The 26648-nt window shown below is 50.7% G+C and overlaps 1 protein-coding gene and 1 pseudogene across 7 annotated transcripts; one reads left to right on the top strand and one right to left on the bottom strand.

Annotated features, from left to right (window-relative positions):
* Nucleotides 1-3736: 3736 nt before the first annotated feature.
* On the bottom strand, nt 3737-12146 carry LOC132494699 (UBX domain-containing protein 2B-like; annotated as a pseudogene).
* Nucleotides 11885-26218, top strand: STK11IP (serine/threonine kinase 11 interacting protein). Of its 7 annotated transcripts, none has more exons than XM_060106802.1 (25): nt 11885-11950; nt 12120-12205; nt 14285-14490; nt 14701-14775; nt 15054-15149; nt 15548-15655; nt 15780-15851; nt 16878-17004; nt 17249-17352; nt 17482-17577; nt 17830-17871; nt 18069-18215; nt 18393-18477; nt 19023-19313; nt 19485-19690; nt 20000-20116; nt 20218-20395; nt 22044-22268; nt 22371-22474; nt 23504-23601; nt 23687-23865; nt 24072-24153; nt 24346-24416; nt 24894-25141; nt 25835-26218. In XM_060106802.1, the coding sequence occupies exons 2-25, from the start codon at nt 12145-12147 to the stop codon at nt 25982-25984; spliced, it is 3168 nt and encodes a 1055-aa protein (XP_059962785.1). In that variant the 5' UTR covers nt 11885-11950; nt 12120-12144; the 3' UTR covers nt 25985-26218. The 7 variants fall into 7 exon arrangements, with proteins under 7 accessions (XP_059962785.1, XP_059962782.1, XP_059962786.1 ...); XM_060106799.1 differs by having other exon boundaries at nt 17440-17577; XM_060106800.1 differs by having other exon boundaries at nt 11888-11950; nt 12044-12205; nt 17440-17577.
* Nucleotides 26219-26648: the final 430 nt, after the last annotated feature.

Raw genomic sequence — 26648 nt, 5'->3', positions numbered from 1 at the left:
TTTCACAAAGCCAAAGGTATTCTTTCTAAAGGGCTGCCCTGTATTCTAAAACTATCCTTCCCGTGTGTGTATGTGTGTCAATATATTATTTCTTTTATGATACTTTAGTGACGGTAGACGGTAGGGGTTTTGTTTGTTTGTTTGTTTTTAAGTTTTTACTTAACAAAATTAAAACTTGGCAAGTCTAATTTGGATCCTAAGATTTTTCTTTGTAATTTTGCTGCTGAAATATGTGAAATCTCTAAATCTGTGAAATCCTAAAGTCTGGGAGTCACTGGTCTGGGCCACCCTTCCAGGGTCTTTAAGGCCTTTGATTCCACTAACTTAGCAAGTCAGGAAGAAATGTCCACCCCTCCCTAAGAGGGGCCAACAGTGGCTAAGAAAATCTGTCTTCACTCCTGGCCATGAGACTAAAAGCAGTAGACTTCAGAGATTTTCCCTGTTCCTAGTGGTAATCATTAGAGACATTTTGAATAATCTTCATTCAGAGACAAATTGAACAGGAAATTCAACTCAAACTGGCTTAGACCAAAAAAAAAAATAGAATTTAAAAAATCACTGGTTTATGACAAGTCCACAAGCATAGCTGGCTAAGGTATGGCTTGATTCTGGGATCAAAAGACACTACTGTACCAGGATCCAGCTATAGGCTCTACATCCCCTGAGTGGGCTCCATCCCAGGTCCAAGGCAGCCTGGGCAGTTCCAGGCTCTCATCATCACACCACTTGGTCTAGCAGGAGGGAGTTTGCTTATAGAAGTCCCAGATTGGGTCTTGGTGGCCTGACTGTCCTGATTAGGGTCATGTGCTCCTCCAGGAAAGGTGGCTGCAGGAACAGAATGAGTTAATGACTTAGATCATGTGTCCTACCCCTGGAGTCCAGAGCCTAAAGCACAAGGTGAAGTTATCACCTGCTTCCCCAAAGCAGAGTGCAGTTACCACACAAAGATGGGATAGATGCTGAAAGAAAAGTACTGCTGGTTCCTCCTCCTAATTATCTCTCAAATCAAGCCCTTTCTCTCTCTCTACATAGACACTATTTTGCCATTTAAGAGGAAATTCTTTTTTTTTAAATTGAAGTGTAATTGATTTATAATAATTGTGTTAGTTTCAGGTATACAGCAAAGTGATTCAGTTATATACATATTTTTTCAGATTATTTTCCATTATAGGTTATTGCAAGGTATTGAATATAGTTCCCTGTGTTATACAGTAAATCCCTGTAGCTTATCTAATTTATGTATAGCAATTTGTATCTGTTAATCCCATACTCCTAATTTATCCCTCTCCCCAACTCCCTTTCCCCTTTGGTAACCATAAGTTTGTTTTCTATGTCTATGAGTCTGTTTCTGCTTTGTATATAGATTAATTTGTATTACTTTTTAGATTCAACATATAAGTGATATCATATAATATTTGCCTTTCTCTGACTTACTTCACTTTGGTATGATATTCTCAAGGTCCATCCATGTTGCTGCAAATGGCAATATTTCATCCTTTTTTATGACTAATATTCCATTATATATAATATTCATATATATATATACACATACATATATACGTGTATATATATATATACACACACTACATCTTAAACCAATCACCTGTTGATGGGCATTTGGGTTGTTCTCATGTCCTGGCTACTGTAAATAGTGCTGCTATGAACACTGGGTACATGCAGCTTTTTGAATTAGAGTTTTTGTCTTTTCTGGATATATGCCCAGGAGTGGGATTGCTGGATCATATGGTAGCTCTATTTTTAGTTTTTTAAGGAACCTCCATAGTGTTTTCCATAGTGGCTGCACCAATTTATATTCTAAAGGGCGATCCTTGATTGAGCTATTCAGCAGCCTCCTTAACCAGTCTCTAAGCAGTCACTCCCTACCTCTCCAGTCCATGTCACACCTGGTGCCGAGAGGATAACTTCTTTGGTGATTTTGTCCCTTAGGTGATTGAAAAACTTGTCTACTCGAAGTTCAACCTGCTTTGTGTGGTATAACAGCCCTTTACAACAGACCCTACACCTATCATTGCAGACTTGGAGTGATACAGTCATGAGCTAAGGGATGCCAGCAGCCTCTACAGGTTGGAAGAAGCAAAGAACAGATTCTCTCCTGCAGTCTCCAGAAGGAGCCTGTGATTTGTTACTTTACATGGCAAAGGGGACTTTGCAGATGTGATTAAGGTTACTACAGACCTTAAAGTGGGGGGAGATAATTGTGGATTATCCAGTAAACCCAGTCTAATCCCATGAGCCCTTAAAGACAGAGAATATTTCCTGGCTGCTGTCAGAGAGTTGTGATGATAGGGAAGAATCAGAGAGATGCAATGTTGCTAGCTTTGAAGATGGAGGAAGGGGGGCCAAAAGCCAAGGAATACAAGCAGCCTCTAGAAGCTGGAAAGGCAAGGAAATGATTCTCCCTCAGAGCCTCTTGAAAGGAATGCAGTCCTGCCGTCACCTTGATTTTAGCCCAGTGAGACCCATACCAGACTTCTACGTAATCGTAAAATCATTAATCTGTGTTCTTTTAAGCCACTAAATTTGTAGTGATCTGTTACGGCAGTAACAGAAAACTAACCAGAAACAGTGACCAAAGATGAGGTGGTGTCTGGGAAGAAGAAAACCCTTTTCTATCATTCCTGATGTAGTCTGCCTCATCCAGGAAATACTTGGCTTCAGTACAATTTAGAATATTTATGCTGGTCATTCTTTAGATCCAGTATGTTTGACAAAAAATACATTCCTGAGTTTCTACACTAGTTTTGTCCTGGAGTAGAATATATTCTGGGTTGAGCAGTTAGAACAGTGTTAACATAGTGTGTCCCCTAGAAAAATGCATTGAATGAAAAAATGAATGTGATCAAGACAGGCTCTGAAGGGGATTGCAATCATTTGATTTTAAAGTGCTGTTTAACACATATTCCCAAGGCTTGCTGACCTTAATGTCTTTTTGTTTCTAGTTTATGACGGTCATAGCTCTATAGGTAACAATGCCAAGCTGTATATTTTGATACTAGTGATATAGCTAAATCACTAAGTCAAAAAATGCATAAAATCTTAATAGGAGAAATAATTATTGAATGATCAAACTAGTTCAAAATAAGAATACAAATACTTTTCAGTATATATCAAAAAAAACTTATTTGACAAAAAAGTTTCTTAATGGCTGTTGGTCAAGGCAGCATCAAGAAACTTTAATGCAAATTCTACCAAATGATTTATCATAAAGGGGTTTTGTTCATTTTTTTTTCCTGCAAACAAATGTGGTTACATTAACACTGAGCATGTAACAAACTGTTTTGCCTGGATGTTTAAACGTTATCAACATAAAACTAAAACATATTGGGCTTCCCTGGTGGCGCAGTGGTTGAGAGTCCGCCTGCCGATGCAGGGGACATGGGTTCGTGCCCCGGTCCGGGAAGATCCCACGTGCCGTGGAGCGGCTGGGCCCGTGAGCCATGGCTGCTGAGCCCGCGCGTCCGGAGTCTGTGCTCCGCAAAGGGAGAGGCCACAACAGTGAGAGGCCCGCGTACCGCAAAAAAAAAAAAAGACAAAAAACCCCACTAAAACATATTTATATCAAGATCTATGCCTAGTCCAAATGTATCTATACTAAGGCTGGAAGAAAGAATAAGAATAAAACCAAAATGTATCTGTAAAGTAATAAAAATAATTTGATTGTTTTTATGCTGGAAGTATGTTTCTTATTAATATGGCACATCATCTTTCTGATCTGCTACTGCTTGGATATTCTTAAGAATATCTGTTTCAGGCTCTCATCAGTGAGCTCTATGGAAATGATGTCCAAGAATAAAGTCAAGAGTTGCAAATTCAGGATGGGACTGTACAATAAAGTCCGGAACATCCAGCATCCTGTGTGTAATGTATTGAATAACTCTCATTGGCTAACCTGATTGGAATTTTTGTCATTGGCATGGAATCGTCAACAGGAACAACTGCATTAAGTACTGACTTCTCTTCTGGGGAGGAAGGTGTATTGACTATTTCAGGTGTAAGGCTTCCAAGTTTTTGCTTTCTCTACTAAAAGCCTTGAACCTTATTCTAAGTTGTATGTATTCTTGATCTTGATGATCCTCCATATCCAAGTTCCCTTGGCCATTCTGAACCAGTTGCAGAAGCGCCAGAGGAATTTCTTTTCCCATCTTCTGCCAGCAATAATGCCACTTTAAAGGATTTCTAATATTAGTTGCTGAATTTCAGGTATACATGCAAAGAGAGTCACCCTTCCCTTAACAGACTCAAGAAACTGAGCATTTGTTGGGTTCGTTGTAAGGTCTCATTTCTCCATCATCTAAACTGAAACTGTTGCTTCAGAGTTTAAGCAGAATCTGATATCTTGAAGCTGATTTTCTCCACCGATGCATTCAGATCGCTTACAAAAGGAATGACCCAATCTGTATCCTCCACCTGTAGATGACTTAGATTTGTCATCACCCGAAGCTCTTGAGGCTCTTGAGGCTTAAGTCAGAGGGACAGTCCCATGTTCCCTTGCCTCTTTGAAAAGTTCATTCACAATTTTCCCAGTAGAAGGTCGAATTATATGTAATCCACTGTACCCATGTTCACTTGAATAGAACCTTACTATGGAATGATGTGGTGCTCAGCACCTTAAACAAGTGAACATCTCCCCAATAGTGGGAAAACATTTGGGGTGGCATTTGTGGGCTTTTTTTTTCTTTCTTTCTTTTTTTTTTCTTTTTTTTTTTTTGCTGTATGCTGGCCTCTCACTGTTGTGGCCTCTCCCTTTGCGGAGCACAGGCTCTGGATGCGCAGGCTCAGCGGCCATGGCTCACGGGCCCAGCCGCTCCGCGGCACGTGGGATCTTCCCGGACCGGGGCACGAACCGGTGTCCCCTGCATCGGCAGGCGGACTTTCAACCACTGCGCCACCAGGGAAGCCCTCACTTCTTTTTCTTGGGCTCCTTTTTTTTTGGTACTGATCTATCCTCTTTTATTATTTATTTCAGAGCAAGTCTGTAGGTGATAAACTTTCTGAGTCCCCCACTACAGAAAAAGTCCTTTTATTTTTGCACTTGAATGATGGTTGGGCTGTGTATGTAATTCTAGAGTCAAAGTAATTTTTCCTCTGAATTTTGAAAAATTCTCTCCCTTTGCTTCTTGTATCCTGTTTTTCAATGAGACTTAACGTCTATGTGATTCTCATACCTTTGTAGTTCACCTTTTTTTTTTTTTTTTTTCCTGCATTGGAAGTTTTCAAGATTTCCTCCTTACCATAGCGTCTCAAATTGCATCACACTAGATCTCATGTTAGTTTGAAAAAGGGATCCTAACTGGCATTTGGTGGGCCCTTTCAAACTGAAGATTCATGTTTTTCTTCAATTCTAGGATATTTCGTTCTTTATTTGAGTATAACTTCCTCTCATATTCTTTCTATTTTCTTCTTCAGAACTTTATTATTAGCTGATATTGAAAGTGTTAGATCGATCCTCTGTGTATCTTAGCTTTTAAAAAAATAAAATACTTTGCATATTTGGTGTTGTGCTATGTGATAGAAAAACATATTTACTCAGTCCTCCGGGTCACACATGTACCCTTTAGCTGTGCTTATTCTGATCATTCTTGTGAGGATTTTGTTGCTTCAGAATCATGTTCAATTTTTCAGTTGATTTAAAAAAATCAGTGTGATATCCTTTTCCACCCAAGAATGCTACAGTTATTGTAAAGTCTTGCTCTGTGATCTGTTTCACTGCATGAAAGCTCCTCTATGCATTGATATCTCTTTTAAGATGTTGACTTTCTCCCAATGTTTGGTAATTATTGGTTGGAAGCTCATCCTTTACCACAGATTCAAGTCTGATTGTTTGTACCCTCCTTGGCAAAAGGGGTATGAGATAATGTCATGGTGTACATCAAAAGCTTGTCAGTTACTGTTGGCAGGGGGATATGCTGTGAGGTAGGGTGTTCTGGCAGCTCATCTTCTGCAAACGGATGCTCCCTTTACCTCCTACGTGTCACCAGTCACCAGGATCACTGTCCTTTCTCTCCATCTAATGATCTTATATCCACTGCTCCTACCTGAAGGCAGATAATCCTGCTGGTATTTCTTGGCCCCAGGAGACAAGAAGAGGGAGCGTGTGTGGAATGGCTGACATGCTGTGGCAAGCTGAAAAATCAGTGCGCTGTTGATGGCTCCTGAGCCCAGGACCTCTCAGGATCCGCCCTCTCTGGGCACGGAGTGCTCCTGGGGCTGTTTTCAACTCCTATGGCAGTCTACTGCTATGCACATTTTAAGCTGTGGTTTTCTTCTCTGACCAATTTGCACCTGCCATCCTTCTTTCAGGGATTCCTCATGACTTCTGGCCCACCACGGGCTCTCCTTGTTGTCCAGGATGATTATGAATTTATTTACTTATTTTTAATATGTTTTCTGTTATTTCTAACCATTTGGGATGGGAGGTAGAGGCTGCAGCATGTATTCAGTTTGCAGCTTTGGACAGAAACCATCTCCCATAGCACTGTCTCTACCATAACATGCATCATGTTTGTGATAGACAGCATAATGGCCCCTCCCCCCAAAGATGTCTATGTCCAAATCCCCAGAATCTGGGCAAATGTTATACCTACACTCTAAATTTACACAATGTTATATGTAAAATTTATTTAGTTAAAAATGTTATGTTATATGGCAAGGGAGAATTGAGATTGTGGATGGAATTAAAGTTGTTAATCAACTGACCTGAGAATAGGATGATTACCTCGGATTATCCAGGTAGGCCCAGTGTAATCACAAGGGTACTTAGGGCTTCCCTGGTGGTGCAGTGGTTGAGAGTCTGCTTGCCGATGCAGGGGACACAGGTTCGTGCCCTGGTCCAGGAAGATCCCACATGCCACGGAGCGGCTGGGCCCGTGAGCCATGGCTGCTGAGCCTGCGCGTCTGGAGCCTGTGCTCTGCAACGGGAGAGGCCACAATGGTGAGAGGCCCGCATACCGCAAAAAAACAAAACAAAACAAAAAAACAAAAAACAAGGGTACTTAAATGGGGAAGGTGGCAGCAGAATCAGTGTCAGAGTGATGTGATGTGAGAAAGACTCAATCAGTCACTGCTGGCTGTGAAGATGGAAGGGGCCATGAGCCAGGGAAGCAGGCAGCCTCTCAAAGCTGGAAAAGACAAGAAAACAGATTCTCCCCTGGAGCCTCCTGAAAGTAACAAAGCCCCGCCGACACCTTAATATTTAGCCCAGTGAGATCTAGTTTGGACTTCTGATCTTCAGAACTATAAGATAATAAATACGTGTTGTTTCAAGCAACTGTTTGGTGTAATTCGTTACAGAAGAAATAGGAAGCAAATACAATGCTGAGATGTGATTACTGGAGTCTCTCTTCCACCACACTGCCAGCTCTTGAGAACAAGAGCCATACTGTTGTCGCCGGTATTTACCCGGAATCCAGCACAGGATCTCGCACATAGTCAGTGCTCAGTAAATATTGGTTGAACGAATGAAAGAATGAAAGGCTGCTCTGAATTGGAGGTTCTACAGAGGCTCTGAGATTCCAAGGCGGGCTCTGCCTTTCCCCTTCCCCTGGTTCTGGAGACCCTAATCCCTCTCATCTCGCTTGTCTCTTGTTTTCACTTAGCAGGTTTTATGGCTATTCCATTTGCAGCTTCTTCCCTTGCTGTGGACCATTTCTCTCGTCTCTTCAGCCCTGCGTGTAGGCAGAATTGAGATGGAAGACACTTGGCACATAAGTACCTGACTTTACCGACAGGCCTTCCCTGGGTTATGCCTGAAACAGTGACTTTTTCTTCCTCTCCGAGATTCTGCCTGCTTTCTTCTCTTCTCCATAGCTGCCTCCATTCGCATTTCCAGTCAGGCTTTTGCTGTTTTCCCACCAGCTTGAATGGGGAATGTAGTTTTCATCTCATCTTTTCCTTTCTGTGTTCTGAATTAAGCACAAGGCCAATCTTTCTTATAGCTCTTCTTAACCCCCTTCTCAGATGATTCCATGGGTTTCCAGGCTGGATAATGAAAAGAATTAAAGGCACCCTCAGGTGACCTCAGGTTTTCTAAAAAGCCACTCAGGGAATCCCTCAATGTATTTTGTGCAGAACTGCAAATTCCTCTTGGGCTGGGTGACCATAGCTGCTGTTGGGTCACTGAAATATCGTTATTTTGTGGCTTTTCAGCCAGCCATTCTCAGGCTCTGCCTTCTCTGATTTCGCACTGAACTCGGCTTCTGCCTCTCCAGCTTTCCCTCTGTGCGCCTCACATTCAGTCTCTCCTGGAACCAGGCAGGATGCTTGGTCACGGTCCAAAGCAGAGTTCTCATGCCAGATCTCCTCCAGTACTGCTTATTTGTCCCATATGTTTGATTTTGGTGACTCGATCAATGCCTAGACCAGTCTTTTGTGGCTCAGTCTGGCAGCAGAGCCAAGAGACATGGTATGTGGTTACTAACATAGAAAGCATTGCCTCTGACCACTCAGTCCTGGGACTGAGGGGGCCAGGTGCACAGACAAACTAGTGCAAACTCTTTCACCAAAATCTGTTTTTGGAGGTAATATATGCACCTCTTCATTCCCTTCCATTGTGCCCCCCTCCCCTGCTGCCTTCTTGATCCATGAAGATACCTAGTTGAGGAAACAAAGAAATCATCCAATTTCACCCTCCCTACCCACAATGCAATTTCAAGTGTGAAATTTTCATTATGGAGGAATCCTTCGGTTTCGGTTATCCGATCTGCTGCAGGAGTCTGTAGCACCAGAGTGGTGAGGTCCAGATCAGAGACAATGGCTCATGTCCTAAAGATGAACTTCTGTTCCCCCATGGGCAACAGTCCAGGGGATTGCATGCTCCAAGGCAGCAGAAACAAGCAAGCTTTGGACCAGGATGCTGAAGTTTGTATTCTCCGGTAGCTGATTTTGTCATTCTTGTATGAAGATACCCTCTCTTTCCTTCTCTCCATTCCTGCTGCCTAAGTTATAACCAGCACACCTTCCCTTACCCCTTTGGTAACAAGCATTTTGCAGATGCTGCCCCAGGGAACTTAGGGGTGGCAGGGAAGCTACCAGTGGCAGCCGCTTACAACTCATTTTCCTCCTCACACAATAACACGGGGCTGAAACCTGATGCATATTTCTGATTTTAGGTGGAGTGTTATTCCTGCGGAATGAAACTCAGAAGAGTTCTTGTAAATTAAGAGCGTGATGTCATGGCATTTCTTTGAGGAACATATTTTCATTCATGGTAACATGAAATTATGCAGTAGCAAGCCCTGCATATTATATTACTTTCTAAGGCCCATTTTTTTTGAAATGGCATTGCATGCCTTTTTAATAAAGATAATAATTCTTTAAGAGGTGAATTTGAAATTCAAACTTTAAAGAGTCCTTAGATTTAATTTTTAAAACAATGTTTAGCTCTTTAATCCTCCTGGAATTTAATGTGTGTGGTGTAAGGGAAGGAACTTAGTTTTTTTCAGATGGACAGCTAGTTGTCCCAAAACTATTGAACTCACTTTTTTTTATACCATTAAAATAAATTTTATCATGGATAGTAAAAAAAAAAAATCCCCATGTAATCTTGGTTGTTTCTGTCAATATTTGTCTATCTCTTTGTCAGTATCATGCTGCTTTGGTTACAGTGACTTTATAGGACATTTTGTTATCTGGTAGGGCAAGTCCCCTCTAAGTGCCTCTTATTCTTTTTTTTCCCTCAAAGTTTCTTGGCAGTGCTCATGTTTAGTCTTCCAGAGGAATTTAAGAATCAACTTGTCAAGTTCCAAAATCTTCCCATTGAAATTCTGATGGAAATTGCATTAAATTGACATCATTATCATACTGAATCTTCTCATCAGGAACATGTTATCTTTCAATTACTTAGGTCATTTCTAATGTCCTTAAAGTTCTCCAGTTTTCTTCATATATATATATGGCATATTTCTCAAAATGTTCTAGGTTCTCTCTTTTTCTGTTATGGTGAACGGATAATTTTTTTCCCTTTCAGACTTTAAGTTTTTGCAAAGGTTTTGTTTTAGTCCAGGTCCTTATGGTAGCACTTTACAGAAATACACTCAAACTAACTTAGGGAAAAAAAAAAAGGGGGGTGGGGTGGGGAGAATTCTTTGGAAGGTGGCCAAGGCCTCCCCTGCAGGCCAAGGGCAGAAAGGGGAGTGGGCCTCACACAGGGCTGGAAAAAAGAACTGCTTGGTCTCCTCTTGTTGCTTCTCTCAGGAGATGGTTTCCTCTTCCTCTGTAGTTCACCTTTCTTTGCTGCTCTTTGTTGCCCTTTTACATTCAAGGGGATACAGAACAAATATGGCTATAGGAGCTACCCACATGAATGGTGAAAAATGATGTGGGCTGGAGAGGCACCCCTGAAATTGATTTCAAAGCACTACAATGTCAGAAACATCAAAAGAATCTGTCTCTTGTCTAAAAAGGATAGAACTAGCAGGAACAGTATGGGAGAACCCGCCCTCCCGGGTTCCAGGGGATTGATAAACAGGGACTGACAATCATCACCCTTATGGGATTAATAATTCAACAAAAATATATTGAAACCTACTGTAGAGCACAGGGAATTCTACTCAATGCTCTGTGGTGACCTAAATGAGAAGGAAATCCAAAAAAGAGGGGATATACATACAGGTATCGCTGACTCACTTTGCTGTACAGGGTAAACTAACACAATATTGTAAAGCAACTATACTCCAATTAAAAATATATATATATATTTCGAGGTCCTACTTTTACTTCGTATTTGTATACTGCTTCGCTGATCATGACGTGCTTCCTCGTAGTCCCTTTCACTGCCTTTTAGGCTCTGGGCTCAGACCACACAAAGTATGCCATAGTCGCCAAACTGTGTGCTTTAGTGGCATAACTTGCCATTTCAAATAATTTGTCTTCAGAAAAGAAGATCCTTCAAATTTTGCAACTTGGGATAAAGATGACTATGACCTTATTCCTTATTCCTACTCTCAACTGGCTTACGATTCATTTTGAAAATAAATCAGAAAATTGGGCACGACATTAAAAAAACCCAACCAACCAAACAAACAAACCCTCCTTGAAAACAAGAAATTCTGTTATGAGACATTATTCTTAATCTAATGCTGTAGTCGATGTCTGTTATTTGACCGGGAGCCAGGTGAAAGCTACAACGGGAACTTGGCAGTCTCAGCAATATTGGTTACTAATTGAACGACCTTCCCAAGTAACCTAAGCTTTGTGAATCCGTTTTCTCATTTTCAAACCCGAAACAATAACAACTTTTAAATTCAGGTGTTAGAAAACAAAAGTAACAACAACAACAACAACAACAAAAAAACAACAAAGGACGAGGTGCACGTGGAGGGCTAACTAACAATCGCTGATGAGAGAGCCCGATATTGATGAAGGAAAAAAGAAAAGCGAGTCTGGAGCGAGATTAAGTAAAAACTGTCAAAAGAAACCCCAGAAATGGCACCTCCGCCAGCTCCAGCTCTTTCACACAGATGTCAGAAAAAGTCCCTCCATGGAGGAGACGCTCTCCTTTAATTGAAAAAGGAGTGTTCATTTTGGACGAGTCTTTTTCTTACTAACAGAAAATTCCTTTTCTCTAAACTTTGCTTCCCCGCCCAGTCTGCAAACAAGGAGTCAGATTTTCCTCACTGGCTCGGAGGAGCACCGCCGAGCCCAGCGGGCGTCTCAGGACGTGCGGAGCCCACAACTGGGCGCGGTCGACAGAGGCCCAACTTGCAGCAGCGGTCTGGGCTCAAGCAGCTGCCACCGCAGAAGGCCCGCCCTCGAAAGAACCAGCGGGCACCGCCCCCATCCGACACGTTCGCACGACTTAGGGCGTGGTTTCCGGCAGCGGAGGCCTGCTTTACGGCCGTCCCTCCCGCGCGCCTTCCTTCCGGGGCGGGACTTCCTGTTCATAATTGATAGGCGTCGGGCTGCAGAGCTGGTGGCAGGATTATACAGGAAGGTCAGTCTGGCATGCCAGACCTTATGCTCCTTGAAAGGGCACCAAGGAGGAGCTCTTACTCGCCCTCTTTTTTGTTTTTTTTCTCTCCGCGAGGCCTCGGTTTGCTCGGACGTCTTGGACTTTTGGCACGACCACCCACCTGAAGCTCTTCCGCTTCCTCTTTGCTCAGGCTCCGCCCCCAGCGTCCTGTGGCCATGACTACCGCCCCGCGGGACTCCCTGGTGTGGAAGCTCGCTGGGCTGCTGCGTGAGTCTGGTGAGTAGACTTCCGGTTGGGCTGGGGCGAGATGGGGTACTTCCTACCTTCCAGAGACACGCCCCGTAAGAGTCATGGGGTTACAGCTGTTTAGGGTTACGAGGGTTTGGGTGTCGAAGAATTCATTCCTTTACTCCTCTGGGGTTTGTTCGCTCTGTTGTCCTTTGTCTTTGACAGTCTAGACCTTAGCCATCCTTCGAGGCCAAACTCCAGTGCCACTTCCTTCATGCGTTCTCTGATACTCTCAGATGGAAGTGTTGGTTACTTGGCCGTAAGCCCCTTGAGACCAAGGACTGGTCATAATCATCGTTCTGTGGCAAAGCACTAAGTTTAGCATAATTAAAAGCACGAGATTTGGAGTCAGACCCACCTGGGTTGGAATCCCAACTCTTTCAAACTTGACCAAATTGTTTAAGTTTTCTGAGCCTTAGTTTTCCTCACCAGCAGAACGACATAATGATTGTACTTATCTCAAAGGTTGCTATGGGGATTAATTTAAATTCACATAAAGCATTTAGAACAACGATTGCATACATAGTAAGTGCTCAAAATTGGTAGTAATTATTATAATTTCTTTCCTCGGAGCCTGGGCACCGTGGAGCCATAGTCGTTGTTCAGTAATAGATGGCATTAGTTGTGGTAGAACAAGTCCTGGCTTTGAGATCAGATGGACAACTTCCTACCAGCTGTATGATCTCAATCGAGATTCTTCTTTGAAGTCCAATTTCCTTATTTGTAAGAGAGTGTTAACAGTGCTTCTTAGGAGATTCTGATGACATTTAAATGAAGTAACATATGTCTGGCACATATTACTCAATGTTAGCTGCCTTCCATCACTCTGCACTCCTATTGATGGTATCTGTGGAATCTCTATAGCATTTTTACTTTCTGGCTTGTAGTATTAACTGTGCACATGTCTTATCTCCGCTTGTAGACTGGGAGGCTCTTTGAGGGTGGGGAGAGTCCTTGAACCTTGTCTGTATCTAGCCTCAGTGTTCAGTACATAGAAAATCCTTCATACAAGGTTGTAGGATTTGATAATTTATTCAGCAGAAATCTGACTTGGTTCCAGGGGTTAGGGCTCATGGTGTGTGTGTGTGCGCGTGCACGCGTGCACATGCAGGGACATGAGTGACTAAAGAGGTAGCAGGAGGGAGAGTGTTGCAGTGATGGAATAGATTTGTATTTTGATTGTAGTGGTGGTTACAGGAATCTACATGTAGCAAAATAGCATAGATCTATATATACACATTGTACCAATGCCAATTTCCTGGTTTTAATATTGTACTCCATATAAAATATAACCATTGGGGATTACACTTTAAAGGTATGAGGGACCTGTCTGTACTATTTCTGCAAAATCCTTCTAGTCAATCCTTATTTTTTCAAAAAACTTAAAAAAATTATCTTTGCCTATCTTGTAGTTGTACTTTTTTAGTTGCAGTAATGAATACCAAAGATGCCCTCAAGGATGAGAGTCTCATTGGAGAAAGCAGTTTTAACATGGAGAGCAATAACAATACCTTAGTGCTATAGAGTGGTTATTTCCATGACACGCATTTTAGTGTTGTTTGAAAGTTTCTGTAAGTGCACATGTTACTTTTGCAATCAGAAAAAAAATACAGATAAAAGCAATCAACTTTAATGTAAAATGAGTGATTATGGGGAAAAGTTCAGCAGTGTTGTGTGTTGAGAAGTCTTCCTGGAGAGAAGGTACGTCTCAAGCTGGGCGGAGTGGAAGGGGGTGTGTCAGAAAATGAGGAAGCTGGGAACCAAGTCGACTGTATTTCCAGCACTGTGAGTAGGCCTGGCTCTTTTGAGCAGAAGATGAAGGAAAATTTAGAAATTTGGAGTCTTGTAGCGAAGCAGTCTGCTATACCAGGCTGAAAAGTTAGGAGTTTCTGAAGATAGAGGAGAGCCGTTGAAGACTTTTGAGCAAGGAAGAGGTAAAAAATTTGATCCTGTAGTGGAGGATCGACAGTATGAGTTGGAGTGGGTGTATCCTGGGGTCACAAGTCTTAGAATAAAAGGAAAGAGCCTTTTCTTATGTGCTCCTCCTGTCTGCCCCTCTCCCTGCAGGGGATGTGGTCCTGTCTGGCTGTAGCACCCTGAGCCTGCTCACTGCCACACTGCAGCAGCTGAACCACGTATTTGAGCTGCACCTGGGGCCATGGGGCCCTGGCCAGACAGGCTTTGTGGCTCTGCCTTCTCACCCCGCCGACACCCCCGTCATCCTCCAGCTTCAGTTCCTCTTCGATGTGCTGCAGAAAACGCTTTCACTCAAGGTTCTGGGGTGGGAATGGGGTAGGATATACAAAAAGCCCAAAAGAGCAGTGGAGGCAGGGCTGGGGGTACGGCATGAGTGCACGAAGCCTGCAGGGCCCAGATTCAGATGAGATGAGAGCTGTGCTTGGCCGTGCTAGGGAAGAGAGGCCAAGGAAAGGGACATGTGCTGGACCTCAGTGACCTGAGTGTTTTTTTTTTTTTTTTTTTAGCTGGTCCATGTCCCAGGTCTTGGCCTCCCAGGGCCCATCAAAATCTTTCCATTCAAGTCCCTTCGGCAGCTGGAGGTATGGGGTGTTGGGGGATGTCGGTGCACAAAACCCAGCTTGAGCAGCCGTTTGGGGCAGAGAAGGAGATGTGGCCTCTTGTGGTGGGGTGTGGGGGGCAGACCTGAGTGTACTGGTTGCTCTGCAGTGATGTGCCACCCACTCTCTTCCACTTAATGCTGCCCTGAACCATAGGTGGCTTCGTCATCTTTTCCTGCCTCCCTGTTGGGAGGCGGGGATGAGACCTCTGTCTTCTGTGAAGTTCAGTCTTCCTCCCTCCCTCCCTTCCCTTGGCCCAGCTCCGAGGTGTCCCCCTCCACTGCCTCCATGGCCTCCGTGCCATCTATTCCCAGCTGGAGACCCTGATTTGCAGTAGGAGCCTCCAGGCATTAGAGGTGAGGAGGGTGAGGGGTGAACGTGGATGCCTTGTCCTGAGGGACGTGGAGGACCAAGCTCTGGGGTTCCCCCTTCTCTGCAGCCTTCCCTGCCTCCCGCCTCCCACCTCCCTCTGGACCCAGTGTCCTTGCTCTCTCTGCTGTGTTCCCGCAGCACCCTGTGCCTGTCCATATGTTTACAGTCACACCTAGCTTATTGTATGCAATATCCTCATGTCTGCCTCCCCGCTCTGCCCACAGTGAACTCCTTGGGGACAGGGCCCTGGGCTTTCTTTAAGTCTTCATCTCCAGACCAAGCTCAGTGTATAAAGAGTGAATGAACGGCCAGCTGATAGAGCATGGTCTTGGCATGGTAGGGAGGGGAGAGTGGAGGTAACAGCACCTGCCTGCCTGCGCAGGAGCTCCTTTCAGCCTGCGGCGCTGACCTCTGCTCCGCCCTGCCCTGGCTGGCTCTGCTGTCTGCCGACTTCAGCTACAACACTCTGACTGCCTTAGACAGCTCCCTGGTGAGTGAGCCTCAGAAGGGGCTTTGGGGAACGGGGAACGACAGGGATGGGTCCTTAGGGAGGAGGGCCAGTTGGCTGCCTGGGGGCGTCGCATTTTCCACTTGCTTTTCCCATCCCCCCTCAGCGTCTCTTGTCAGCTCTGCGCTTCTTGAACCTGAGCCACAATCAGGTCCAGGACTGTGAGGGTTTCCTGATGGTGAGTAGGAGCAGCCTGGCTGAGCGGGTGCCACTGGGGCCGCTGATTGTTCTGCTCTGACCCTCTCTCCTGACTCCTTTTGCTCCCGCCTTGCCCTTGCCCCCGCCCCCAGGCCCCTAACCCCCTCGGAGCCACATTCTGGGAGGTGGTGCTGTTTAGAGGCACAGATGCCAGCATAAGACAAAGCAGTGTTCAGATCTCAACTCCTATCCCTGTGTGATTTGGGACAAATTAGTTAGTCTCTCAGTTTTTTTATCTGTAAAGTGCACATCCTAGGAGTACCTACTCTTATAGTATTAAAATGATTGTGAACGGTATCTGATGTTACTTAGCCCAGTGCCTAGCTCAGAAAAGGGTAGTTTTCGTGGTGAGGATGAAGAACACTTCTCCCATGTCTCCCTGTCAGAGATAAAGCTGGATACTAGTTAAAATGGTAATAAACTATTTGTGATATTTAATTAGTAGTAAAACTATTTTAATCAGTAATAAGCTATTCAGCGTGAACTGAACTCAAGTTTGATTTGTGCATCGGTGGGCGTTTTCCACGGAGAGTGAGCTAGTGGGAAGCGGGACGGTGGGGGGCTTGAACAGATTCTCTCCTTGACCAAACTCTAGGCGGGTTCCTAGAGTCAGGGAAGCGGAAATTTACAAAAAGCAGGAAACGGGCATTGGTCTGTGTGAAACCTGTCTGGTTTGCTAACTGGCACTTTTCAAAGTCCCATGGAGGCTGGGAGACCTGGGCCCTATCTTCAGGCGTTGTCTGGAGCAAACTAAATCCTTCTGGCAGCCTTGAGTTTTTCTGGGCAGCAGTGTAAGGGGGCTGGAGTTGTCATTCTGGAGCTATCAGAAACTGGTAGATTTGTGCAAGCCTTAATGTGGGGGGAGGTGGGGGGGATGAAATCATTTGTGCTGACAGTCTTCAGTCTTTATAGGCCAAGGTTGAGGCCTAGTCGAGAAGAGGGTTCAGAGGAGCCTGACCAGAGTTTGGTCAAGGAGAGAATCTTCCTCACCCCCACCCCCTTCCAGGACTTGTCTGAGCTCTGCCACCTGGACGTCTCCTATAACCATCTGCGTCTGGTGCCGAGAATGGGACCCTCGGGGGCTGCTCTGGGGACCCTGATACTGCGAGGCAATGAGCTCCAGAGCCTGCGCGGTGAGTGGGGGAGATGGGGGGGCCAGGCTGCAGGGGAGGGCGGGGCAGACGTGGAGGGGAACGGCGGCAGTGTGAGACTCAGGGCGGCCTGGGACCCGTGTGCCCCCAGAGCCTCTCATGCGGCCTTCGGGCAGGTCTGAGGTGCCCAGGCTGGCCTTTCTGCTGTGGCCTCCACCCCCTGCCCCCCACCCCCTCCACCCTTGCTCACCTGCATGCCCCTCCTCCCCTCTCACCCCTGCCCCAGGCCTGGAGCAGCTGCGGAACCTGCGGCACCTGGATGTGGCCTACAACCTGCTGGAAAGACACAGGGAGCTGTCGCCGCTGTGGCTGCTGGCTGAGCTCCGCAAGGTGAGGACCCAGGAGCTAGCTTTGCACCCCTCCTTCCTTCCCTCCGTGCCCCCCATGCTGAGTCGCTCAGCATCCCTCCTCACACAGGGGCGCCCAAGGCCTGCCTCAGCCTCCTCTTCCTGTCCCCAGCTCTGCCTGGAGGGGAACCCTTTGTGGTTCCACCCTGAGCACCGAGCGGCCACCGCCCGGTGCTTGTCACCCCGTGCCAGGGACGCTGCTGCTGGGGTGAGTGGTCTTCCCGCGTCTGCTCTGCCTTCCCTTTCCTGCCCAGGCCTCCCCAGCCCCTGCACCCTCTTGCCTCTCCACCCCCATCCCTAGGCTAGGGACCAAGGCCTCGGACCCCCTGCGTATCATGCTGTTCCCCCTCGCCGACCCTGCTGGTGCTTACAGGACTGGGAGGACCCCTAGCCCTGGCTTGGGGCTCCCCAGGGCGTGTGCTCCCCACCGACACTACCCTCCCCTTTTATCTTCACTCAGTTCCTTCTTGACGGGAAGGCCTTGTCACTGACTGATTTTCAGGTTCGTGTGGTGGGAATGATGGCCGGATCGATTTGGGAGGATGTGAAGGGAGGGCACTGGCTGAGGGAAAGAGAGGGCTGTGCGGGAGGGGGCCGCCTGCTCAGCTGGCGAGCGGGTCCCGTCTGTCAGCGAGCTCGGGCGGGACAGAGGTGCTCCCAGGCTCCGACTTCTTTCTCCTTCCTGTTGCCCCACGCCAGACCTCCCCATCCTCAGGCCTTGGCCCCATGGCCCCACCTCTGCCCTGGCCGGTGGGGAGTACCACGGAAACCTCTGGCGGCCCTGACTGGAGTGACAGCCCCTCGTCGGGGGGCGTTGTGGCCCAGCCCCCAGTTCGTAAGGTTAAGGTAAATGGTGTCCTAGGCTGCCTCGTGCCCGGGGTTGGGTGCCTCAGTGGCGGCTCTGGTTGGCCGATGCACTGGGAGTAACTAAGGACTTATCCTTGCCTGTGGGTGGGTATTTGGGGCAGGTTGGGTGGCAGGCCCCTGGCTTTCATAGAATGTGCTCCCTCTACCCAACCTCAGAGCCGAGTCCGTGTGAGGCGGGCGAGTATCTCGGAACCCAGTGATACGGACCCGGAGCCCCGGACTCTGGACCCCTCCCCGGCTGGTGAGTCAGCCCAGCGCCAGCCCCCCTGCCCCCGTCCAGCGCGCTCCAGTCTTCTGGCCGGGAGGACGTGTATTTCTGGTGGGGTGGGGCACTGTGAGGGGCCTCGTGGTCCTTCCTCTTTGCTTTTAGTCTGGGGAAAGGAGAAGAGACGACTCCTGGGCAGCACTTCCCAGAGGGTTTTTCAAAGAACACTGTTTTTGTTGGATGTCAGAGGTCAGGTGATGAAAGGATTCCGAGGCCTGATCAGTCTGGGAACAGCTGTGTTAAACGAGAGTTAAGTAGCTTCTTCAGGCCGTCTCAGGACCTTACATGTGCTGCTCGGTCTGTCCCGTCTCCCAAAGCAGCAGGTGCTGCGCGCTTCTGAGTCGCACGTGACCACAGTGTCCCACAGAAGGCCCTGTGGGACGTGCTCCCTCTGACCTGGCTCTCCCCCTGCCATCGCAGCCCCTTTTACGTCACCCTGAGGGGCACGCTCAGAAGAGGCCGGGGCCGCCAGGCACTGTGGCGGTCCGGGCTCGCTAAGCTGTGCTCCCCCGCCTGCCCAGGGCGGTTTGTGCAGCAGCACCGGGAGCTGGAGCTCATGAACAGCTTCCGGGACCGCTTTGGCCGTGACTGGCTGCAGTACAGGAATCACCCGCAGGCCTCCGGGACCCCTGCCCTCGGCACCCTGCGTCCGGGCGCCCTGAGCCCAGAGACTGTGTGCAGCCCTCCGCCCCCTGAGACAGAGTCTGCACAGGATGAGGCAGAGGAGGTCGGGGTGGAGCCGGAGCCGCGGGAGGAAGAGCAGGGAGGGCAAGAGGACGAGGAGGAGGGGCGGCAGCCAAGCGGAGTGGAGGGTGAGTGCTCGGAGGGCGCGGAGGCCGGGGTGGTGGTGGGGCGCGTCTGGGAGGTAGGAGACGCCAGGTGCGGGGTGGCTGGCCCCTTTGGGACGGACGGCCACCCCACGGGGCGCAGAGTCTTGGCTGCCTGTCTCTCCTTACAGGGTCCCTCTCTCGGTCTCTCCTCAGTGGAGCTCTGCCGCCCCATGTTGGTGTGTCCCCTGGAGGGGCCCGAGGGCTTGCGGGGCAGGGAATGCTTTCTCTGGGTCACTGCTGGCCACCTGTTGGAGGTGGAGCTCCAAGCAGCTCGAACCCTGGAACGGCTTGAGCTCCAGAGTCTGGAGGCAGCTGAGATAGAGGCTGAGACCCAGACCCAGAGTGAGCCGGTGCCCGAGGTGAGCGATGGGAGCCGGGCTTCTGGAAGCGGTGCTGGGCTTCCTCGGGAGCCGACTCTGACAGCACGGCGTCGGGTGCCAGGCACTGGGCGGCGTGCTTCCCACACCCTCTCTCTGAGCTTAGGGCCTCGGAGGGGCGCTGAGCGGGGCAAGGTGGGCCCCAGGCGGCTTGGGAGGCTGGGCTGAAGAGCAGAGCTTCTGGGCTGGAGCGTGGCGGTCAGCAAGAGCATTGTGACGGAGTCCAGAGCTCTGTTTTCCTCCACGCTCTCAGTATAACCCTCATCCCTCCGACCCCCTCTTCCCGCGCAGGGCTCAGATCCACGCCCTGGGGGCCCCGTCCTTGTTCTCCGCTTCTCCTACATCTGCCCCGAGCGGCAGTTGCGTCGCTATGTGGTGCTGGAGCCAGATGCCCAGGCCGCTGTCCAGGTGACGGGGCCTGGCGTGGGGCCCAGGAGGCTGCGGGAAGTTGGAAGCCCGAGGGCTGGGGTCCTGCTCACAGCGCTGTTTGGCCCCCCGCCCTGTTTCAGGAGCTGCTGGCTGTGTTGACCCCAGCAGCCACCTTGGGGAAACATCAGCTTGGGGAGGCGAGGGACCCACCCGGCAGCAGACTCCAGTGTCTGCGCTGTGGCCACGAGTTCAAGCCAGAGGAGCCCAGGTCGCGACTGGACGGTGAGGAAGGCTGGAGGCCTCTGTTCCAGAAGACAGGTACCAGCCCTGCCCTTGACCTCCCTACCCACACGCCTCCTGCCGCTTCAGGGAAAATGGTTTTGAGGTGGGAGTGGGAAGGGGGAGCCCCTAGGGCAGAAAGGAGCAGGGACCAACTTTTCTGCCTGGAGGAAATATTAAAACCAAACAAAAGAAAGAAAGAAAAGAAGAAATTACATCCTTTTTTCTCCCTTAAAGTCAGGAAATACAGTCTCTGCAGCTGCTTAAACATACCCATTAATTTTTCATGACTTGGAGCCTTTCCCTCCTTCTTTTGACTAATATGTCAGAAACTACATAAAACCTACTGAGTCCCCACTGCAGTGCTGAGTTGTCTGGCTGCTAAGTAGGATGCTGTGGGAGTTGGCCTAGACAGTCCTTCCCTGACTGACCTTGTGAGCTAGTTGATACCGAGTAGTGCCTCGTGGCATCTCTTCACATCCTGTTCGCTAAGACGAGAGGTTTTTCCATTACAGACCAGTCAAAAAGCCATGTCTTTGAAGACACTGAAGAAGAAAGAAATATGCTTGGTAACACCTGCGTTGAAATGTATGATTTTTATTAGTCACTTTTCCCTTCGTGGCAGCAGCTGGAGCAGGGGTTTAAATTTTATTCAGAAAATTGAGCCCTCTCCATCCCCCACCCTGAATTTGCCCTGGCAGCCGCAGGCCCCCAAGGCCCAGCAGCACAGTGTGTGCAATGGAAAGAGCCCCACGCTGTCCCCGACCTGTCTGTACACCGTGGGTCACGTGGCCCTGGGGGGTCCTTTCGGTGGTGGCATTCGTCATGAACATTCCCGTGTGCTCCATTCTCCTTTGATTTGAGCCTCAGTCACCTCGTCTGAGCAAAGAAGAGAACGGACTTGCCCCATGACGTTAGGAGGTTTAAAAGTGACGAAACGGCACCAGGCACAGTTGCCTGGCACAGAACCAAGGACCTCCACAAATGGTAGCTGCCGCTATGACCCTCCAGCCGTGTGATCTTGGGCAGGGTCCGTCAGTCATTTGATCTTTGCTTTCCTCACTTGCACAGCGGGCTCAGGAGAGTTTTGATACAACGTCAAAGGGTCTAGCACGTCCCCAGTGCGTTGTAGCTGCTCAAAGAATGTTTCCTGTCTCATCGCTGATCTGTGTCCTGGAATCTTGACCCGATTCCATTCCCTCGTCCTGACCACCCTCTAAGATAGATACCGCCATCATCCCCATCTCACAGATGAGGCACCAGGCACAGAGTGCTTAGGTGACTTGTCAGAGTTGCTTAGATGACAGCCTTCAAGTATTGGAGCCTGGAATCGGACCCTTATCTGTTGATTTGGGGCTTTCAGACATCAAGTACATGCCCAGCCCAAGGCTGTGGGAGGGGCCCAGAGCAGGGCCTGGCTGAGTTTGGCCCTCTCTGAGACAGCCTGAGATGAGAAGGCAGGGTGTATTGAGGTTGTGGGCCGAGGCTCCGGGCTTGCTCATCCCTCGCTGGGGCGGGGAAAGACTGGTCAGCATCCGCTCCTGCAGAGGGCACCAGGTGGGTTGGGAGCGCCGGAGCTAGCGTGTGAAGCTGACGATGGGGGAGTGCGGAGGGAGTGCTGTGAGCCCAGCGAGGGGGTGTGGTGCTGTGTGTGTGATTCACGGGACTGTGCCCATCCTCCTTCCAGAATCGCCTGCTGTGTGTCCAAACTGTGGTAGTGATCACGTGGTTCTCCTGTCCCCTGGAACCCCCAGTGGGAAACGGAGACAGGGAGAGCCATCGCCGGCCCCCTCGCGGCCCCCGAGCCCCATCCATGGCCCTCCTGGCCACAGTGCCTACGGCACCAGGGCCGGCAGTGCCCCATCTCAGGCACCGGCCTCCCGTGACCGCCAGCGCTGGAGCCTCAGCCCCCGTGAGTCTAGGGGAACAGAGACGGAGGGGGGGGTGTGTTCAGGGGAGGGGCGCTGGAGCCAGGGTGGCGGGGGCCGGCTGACGGCCCACCGCTGGCCCCCAGCCCCGGAGCGCTGTGGCCTCCGCTCTGTGGACCACCGACTCCGGCTCTTCCTGGACGTCGAGGTGTTCGCCGATGCCCGGGAGGAGTTCCAGTTCTGCCTCAAGGTCTGTGCCAGCCTGGCTCTGCCCTGTGCCCCCAACTGACCAGGGTGCCCGCCTGTTTCCACCACAGCGACGTGTGTCCAGGCCGTTGCGCTGGAGCCTCCAGGTCTGGCTTCTGGTTTAAACTCCGGCAGCTGCTCTCAGTGTGGCGGCGGACGTGTTTCTTGGTGTTTGAGTCTCCGTTGTCTCCCCTCGACCACAGGGAGGGCACTGCCTCCCGCACGGGGTGTGGAGCACGTGTGAGAGCCGTTGTCTGCAGGCTGCCTGGTGCAGCCCCTGGCGCTTAGGAAATGGGGTCTCCGGCCCTTATTGTATATCCGCCACACCATCAGACCCTCTCTGTGGAGCTCTGAGCAGGTGCAGGACTCTAAGGATCTGGAGTACCTCGGTCTTGCCCTCCATCTTCTCTTCTGGTGCGAGGAACAGCCAGTCGTGACGCGGTGTGGAATCAGGCTCAGGCCATAGAGGGGCATCTGGTCCAGCCTGTGTGGGCCAGGGAAGCTTCCCCTTCCTTTGGTGATGGCTAAACCAAGTCTTGAAGGATGCGTTACAGAGGAGGGAGGAAAAGAATGTCCTAGGAAGAGGAAGCAGCAAATGCATGGAGGCCTGAGAGAGTAGCTAGTGGGGAGAACTGGCCGTGATTGGGACAGCCACGGGGTGGGGGTCCTGAGGAGTCTGAACAGGCAGGCAGGGGTCATTCAGGAGCATTGTCCTGTGTCGGCCACGGAGTCTGGACTTGAACCTGAGTCTCGCGGGAGCCACTGCAGGCCTTGGAAGCAGGGGAGCGGCAATTGGTTTTTTGTTTGGGCGCGGTTGTTCTGTCCGAGGGTGGATTGGAGGGGGCGAGATGACAGGCAGGGAGGCCTGCTGAGAGCCTGCCGCGGGTCTGAGTGCAGGCGGGGCTGTGGGGTAGAGAGCAAGGCCGATGGAGAGCCTGGGACGGAAGCCCAGTGTCGCGGGTAGCTCAGCCCTCAGCCTGGCAGCCGCCTCTCTAGTTCTCTCTGTTTCACATCAACTTCCTCTTCCCCTTAGGTGCCACTGGTGTTGGCAGGGCACCCTGGGGAGTTGCTGTGTCTCGCGGTTGTGTCTGACCACAGGCTCTACGTGTTGAAGGTGACGGGGGAGATCCGGTGAGTGAGCGGGGCCACGGCCAGGGAGGGGTCCGTCCGTCTGCTCTCGCTCATTCCTGCCGCTCTGCCCTCACTGTCTCCACAGCGGGCCTCCGGCTGGCTGGCTGCAGCCGACCCTGGCCATTCCCCTGCAGGATCTGAGTAGCATAGAGCTGGGCCTGGCAGGACAGAGCCTGCGGCTGGAGTGGGCGGCCGGGGCGGGTGTCTGTGTCCTGCTGCCCCGAGATGCCAGGCACTGCCGGGCCTTCCTGGAGGAGCTTACGGGTGAGAGAGGGAAGGGGGAGGAGGGAGGGTGGGGTGGGGGCCAAGGGCCACAGCGCCAGCTCTGGTGCCCGCAGCGGAGACAGCCGGGTAACGGGACCCATCCCTCTTGGAAGTTCCGCAGTGCGGAGGATGGGAAGGTGATGCAAGGTTGGGGTGGAAGAGATGGAGTCTTTGAGGGCTCCCTGTCCCTGGCTGGCTCTGTCCAGATGTCTTGCAGTCTCTTCCCCCCACCCGGAGGAGCAGCGTCAGCGCCACGGAGGAGGAGGTGACCCCGAAGCATCGGCTCTGGTGAGTCGATAAGGAGGTTGAGGCCAGATGGCCGCTCGTGGAGCGCAGGCCCTCTCTGCACAAGCCCCCGCTTGGGCCCTGAGCGCCCATGCCTCCTGACCCGAGCCTGGCCTTCTCCCCACCCTACCCCGTCGTGGTACTCCCCATCCCCTGGCTGACCACTCCTTCCTGGGCCTGCCGCCTTCTCCCCAGGCCGTTGCTAGAGACAGACCCTTCCTTGGAGCCTCTCCGGTTCTTCTATCTTCGGGCATTCCTGGTTGAAGGTGAGGCCACCGCCCCGGCCCCCCAGCCCCCCAGTGCCTCTCCGTGCCTTTGTAGCAATTCTCAGTGCTGGGATGTGGACTTCCCACCCAAATAACAGCCTCGGTGTTCCCGGCCCCTCTGGGAGGGGCCAGGAGGTGCCTTGGGGTGTCCGTGGCTCAGAGACCTTTGCTTCTGGGCCCAGATCGTCTGGGGTCTGCTCCACCTCTTCCTTGTGGTGAAGATGAGAGCCGGTCCTTTCCGACAGCGAGGTGGGGTGGTCGGGCAGGTCCCCTTTGCCTTGGGCCTCAGCGGTCTTGGAGGCTGGAGATCCCTGGCGTTTGGGAAAGGGGGGGCCTTGGCCCCCAGAGGCACAGGCCGCATTGTGGCTGCCTCAGTGTGGTCACTCCTCTTCTGAGCAGCGCTGGGACGCTGCCCGGGGGATCTGGGCTCTTCCATGGCCTTTTCCTCCGGGCCTCACCCTGCCTCTTTCCTTCCAGGGCCTTCTACCTGCCCTGTGTCCCTGTTGCTGACTCTGTCCACCCTGTACCTGTTAGAGGAGGACCCTATAGGGTCCCAGGCAGAGCCCCCTCTTCCGGCGTCATCAGGCGAAGCCTCTGAGAAGGCCCCACCCCCCGGGCCAGGCCCTTCAGTGCACGTCAGGGAGCAGCAGCCACTCAGCAGCCTGAGCTCCGTGCTGCTCTACCGCGTGGCCCCGGAGCACCTGCGGCTGGTCTTCTACGACGAGGTGTGGGAGCGTGTGAGAGGGAGAGGGGCAGTGTGTGTGTGTGTCGGGCTGTATGGAACTTAGCACGGGCAGTCAGGGTAGGGGGGAACACAGAGGATTAGGGTGCAGAGAACCGGGAGGCTGTCACAGGGGGTTTGGACAGTAGGGAGGGGGGCAGTTGTAGGCAGCGGAAACACCCCGGACTTGAAGCCCAGCCTTGTGTTAGCCGGGAGGCCCCACTGAAGCACTCAGATACTTGGGGTTCGTGTCTGATGGGGCCCGTGTGCCAGCCGTGTGATCTTTACAGCCTCCACGTGAGGAGGTACTACGATTATTAGTCCAGTTACAGTTGAGGACACTGAGGCTTGTCCTGGGATGTTAACCAACATGCCCAGGTCACAAGGGGCAGAGCCAGGACTGAAGCCCAGGCAGTTCCTTGGAATTGACTCCAGGACTGATGATATTCTGGAAACAGGGAGGATGAAAGAAACCAGGTGGTAAGCGCGAAAGCCCTTTTGGGGCCTTCAGTCAAGGCTGATTGGGTTCCGTTTTAAAAACTCGGAGTCAGGATCTTTTATGGGGAGTGACACAGGCTTGGGGATGAGAAAAGGCCGTGAACCAGGGAGGAGCAGTGGGTCCTCCTGAGGCCTTCCCTGCCTCCCCTGCTCTGGTGTGGGCCTTGTGAGTCTCACCTCACTGCTGGTTGTCTGCCAGGTGTCCCGGCTGGAGAGCTTCTGGGCACTCCGTGTTGTGTGTCCGGAGCAGCTGACGGCCCTGCTGGCCTGGATCCGGGAGCCCTGGGAGGAGTTGTTTTCCATCGGACTCCGAACTGTGACCCAAGAGGCTCTAGACCTTGTCCAGTGAGGCTGCCATGCTGGCCCCGCCCCCGGCCTCAGGAGCCACGGCTACAGATGTTCTCTCTCCAGACTCTGGCTGTGGACTTCTCTGGCCTTTGGGCACTGGTCAGCAAGGCCCCAAATGACCCACAGCTCAGGGGCAGGGTGAGAGGACTGGTCCTGCCTCCAGATGACCTGGCCCGAGGGAACGGGCTGAGTGGTCAGAAGGAATGCTTCTCCTGCACTTTTTCTCAGGTATCAATAAAGTTGTTTCCATTCCGGATGCCATGGGTGCAGTTGGATGTGTCACTTGTGAGGCCTGCTGTTCCCCTACTACTTCTAACAGAAACTGCCCCGCCCATGGCTCTTCCCCAATGGACAGGCCAAGCAGCCTTGTTTGAACTGTGAGACCCCATCTTCCAACCCTGCTTTTTGCCCCCGCTGATGGGATCCAGTAGGACTCCTACCCATGGGCACCAGTCCTCAGCCAGCAGCACCTGTCATGAGGCCTGGTGTGGAAATCACTGCCTAACAAACAGCTGGGACAGTTACACTGTCACTCTCCTGAGTTTCCGCTGGGAACTAACGAGGCTCTCAGGCCATTGGCAGTGGGAGCTGAATACGAGTATGACTGGGGGGCGGGTGCGTGGAGCCGGGCTGTGGGGGGAGGGCAGGCATCTGGTGGTTCCCCT

This window comes from Mesoplodon densirostris, chromosome 8, assembly GCF_025265405.1.
Source record: "Mesoplodon densirostris isolate mMesDen1 chromosome 8, mMesDen1 primary haplotype, whole genome shotgun sequence".
NCBI classification, from domain to species: domain Eukaryota; kingdom Metazoa; phylum Chordata; class Mammalia; order Artiodactyla; family Ziphiidae; genus Mesoplodon; species Mesoplodon densirostris.
This window is presented reverse-complemented; position numbering and strand designations above follow the sequence as displayed.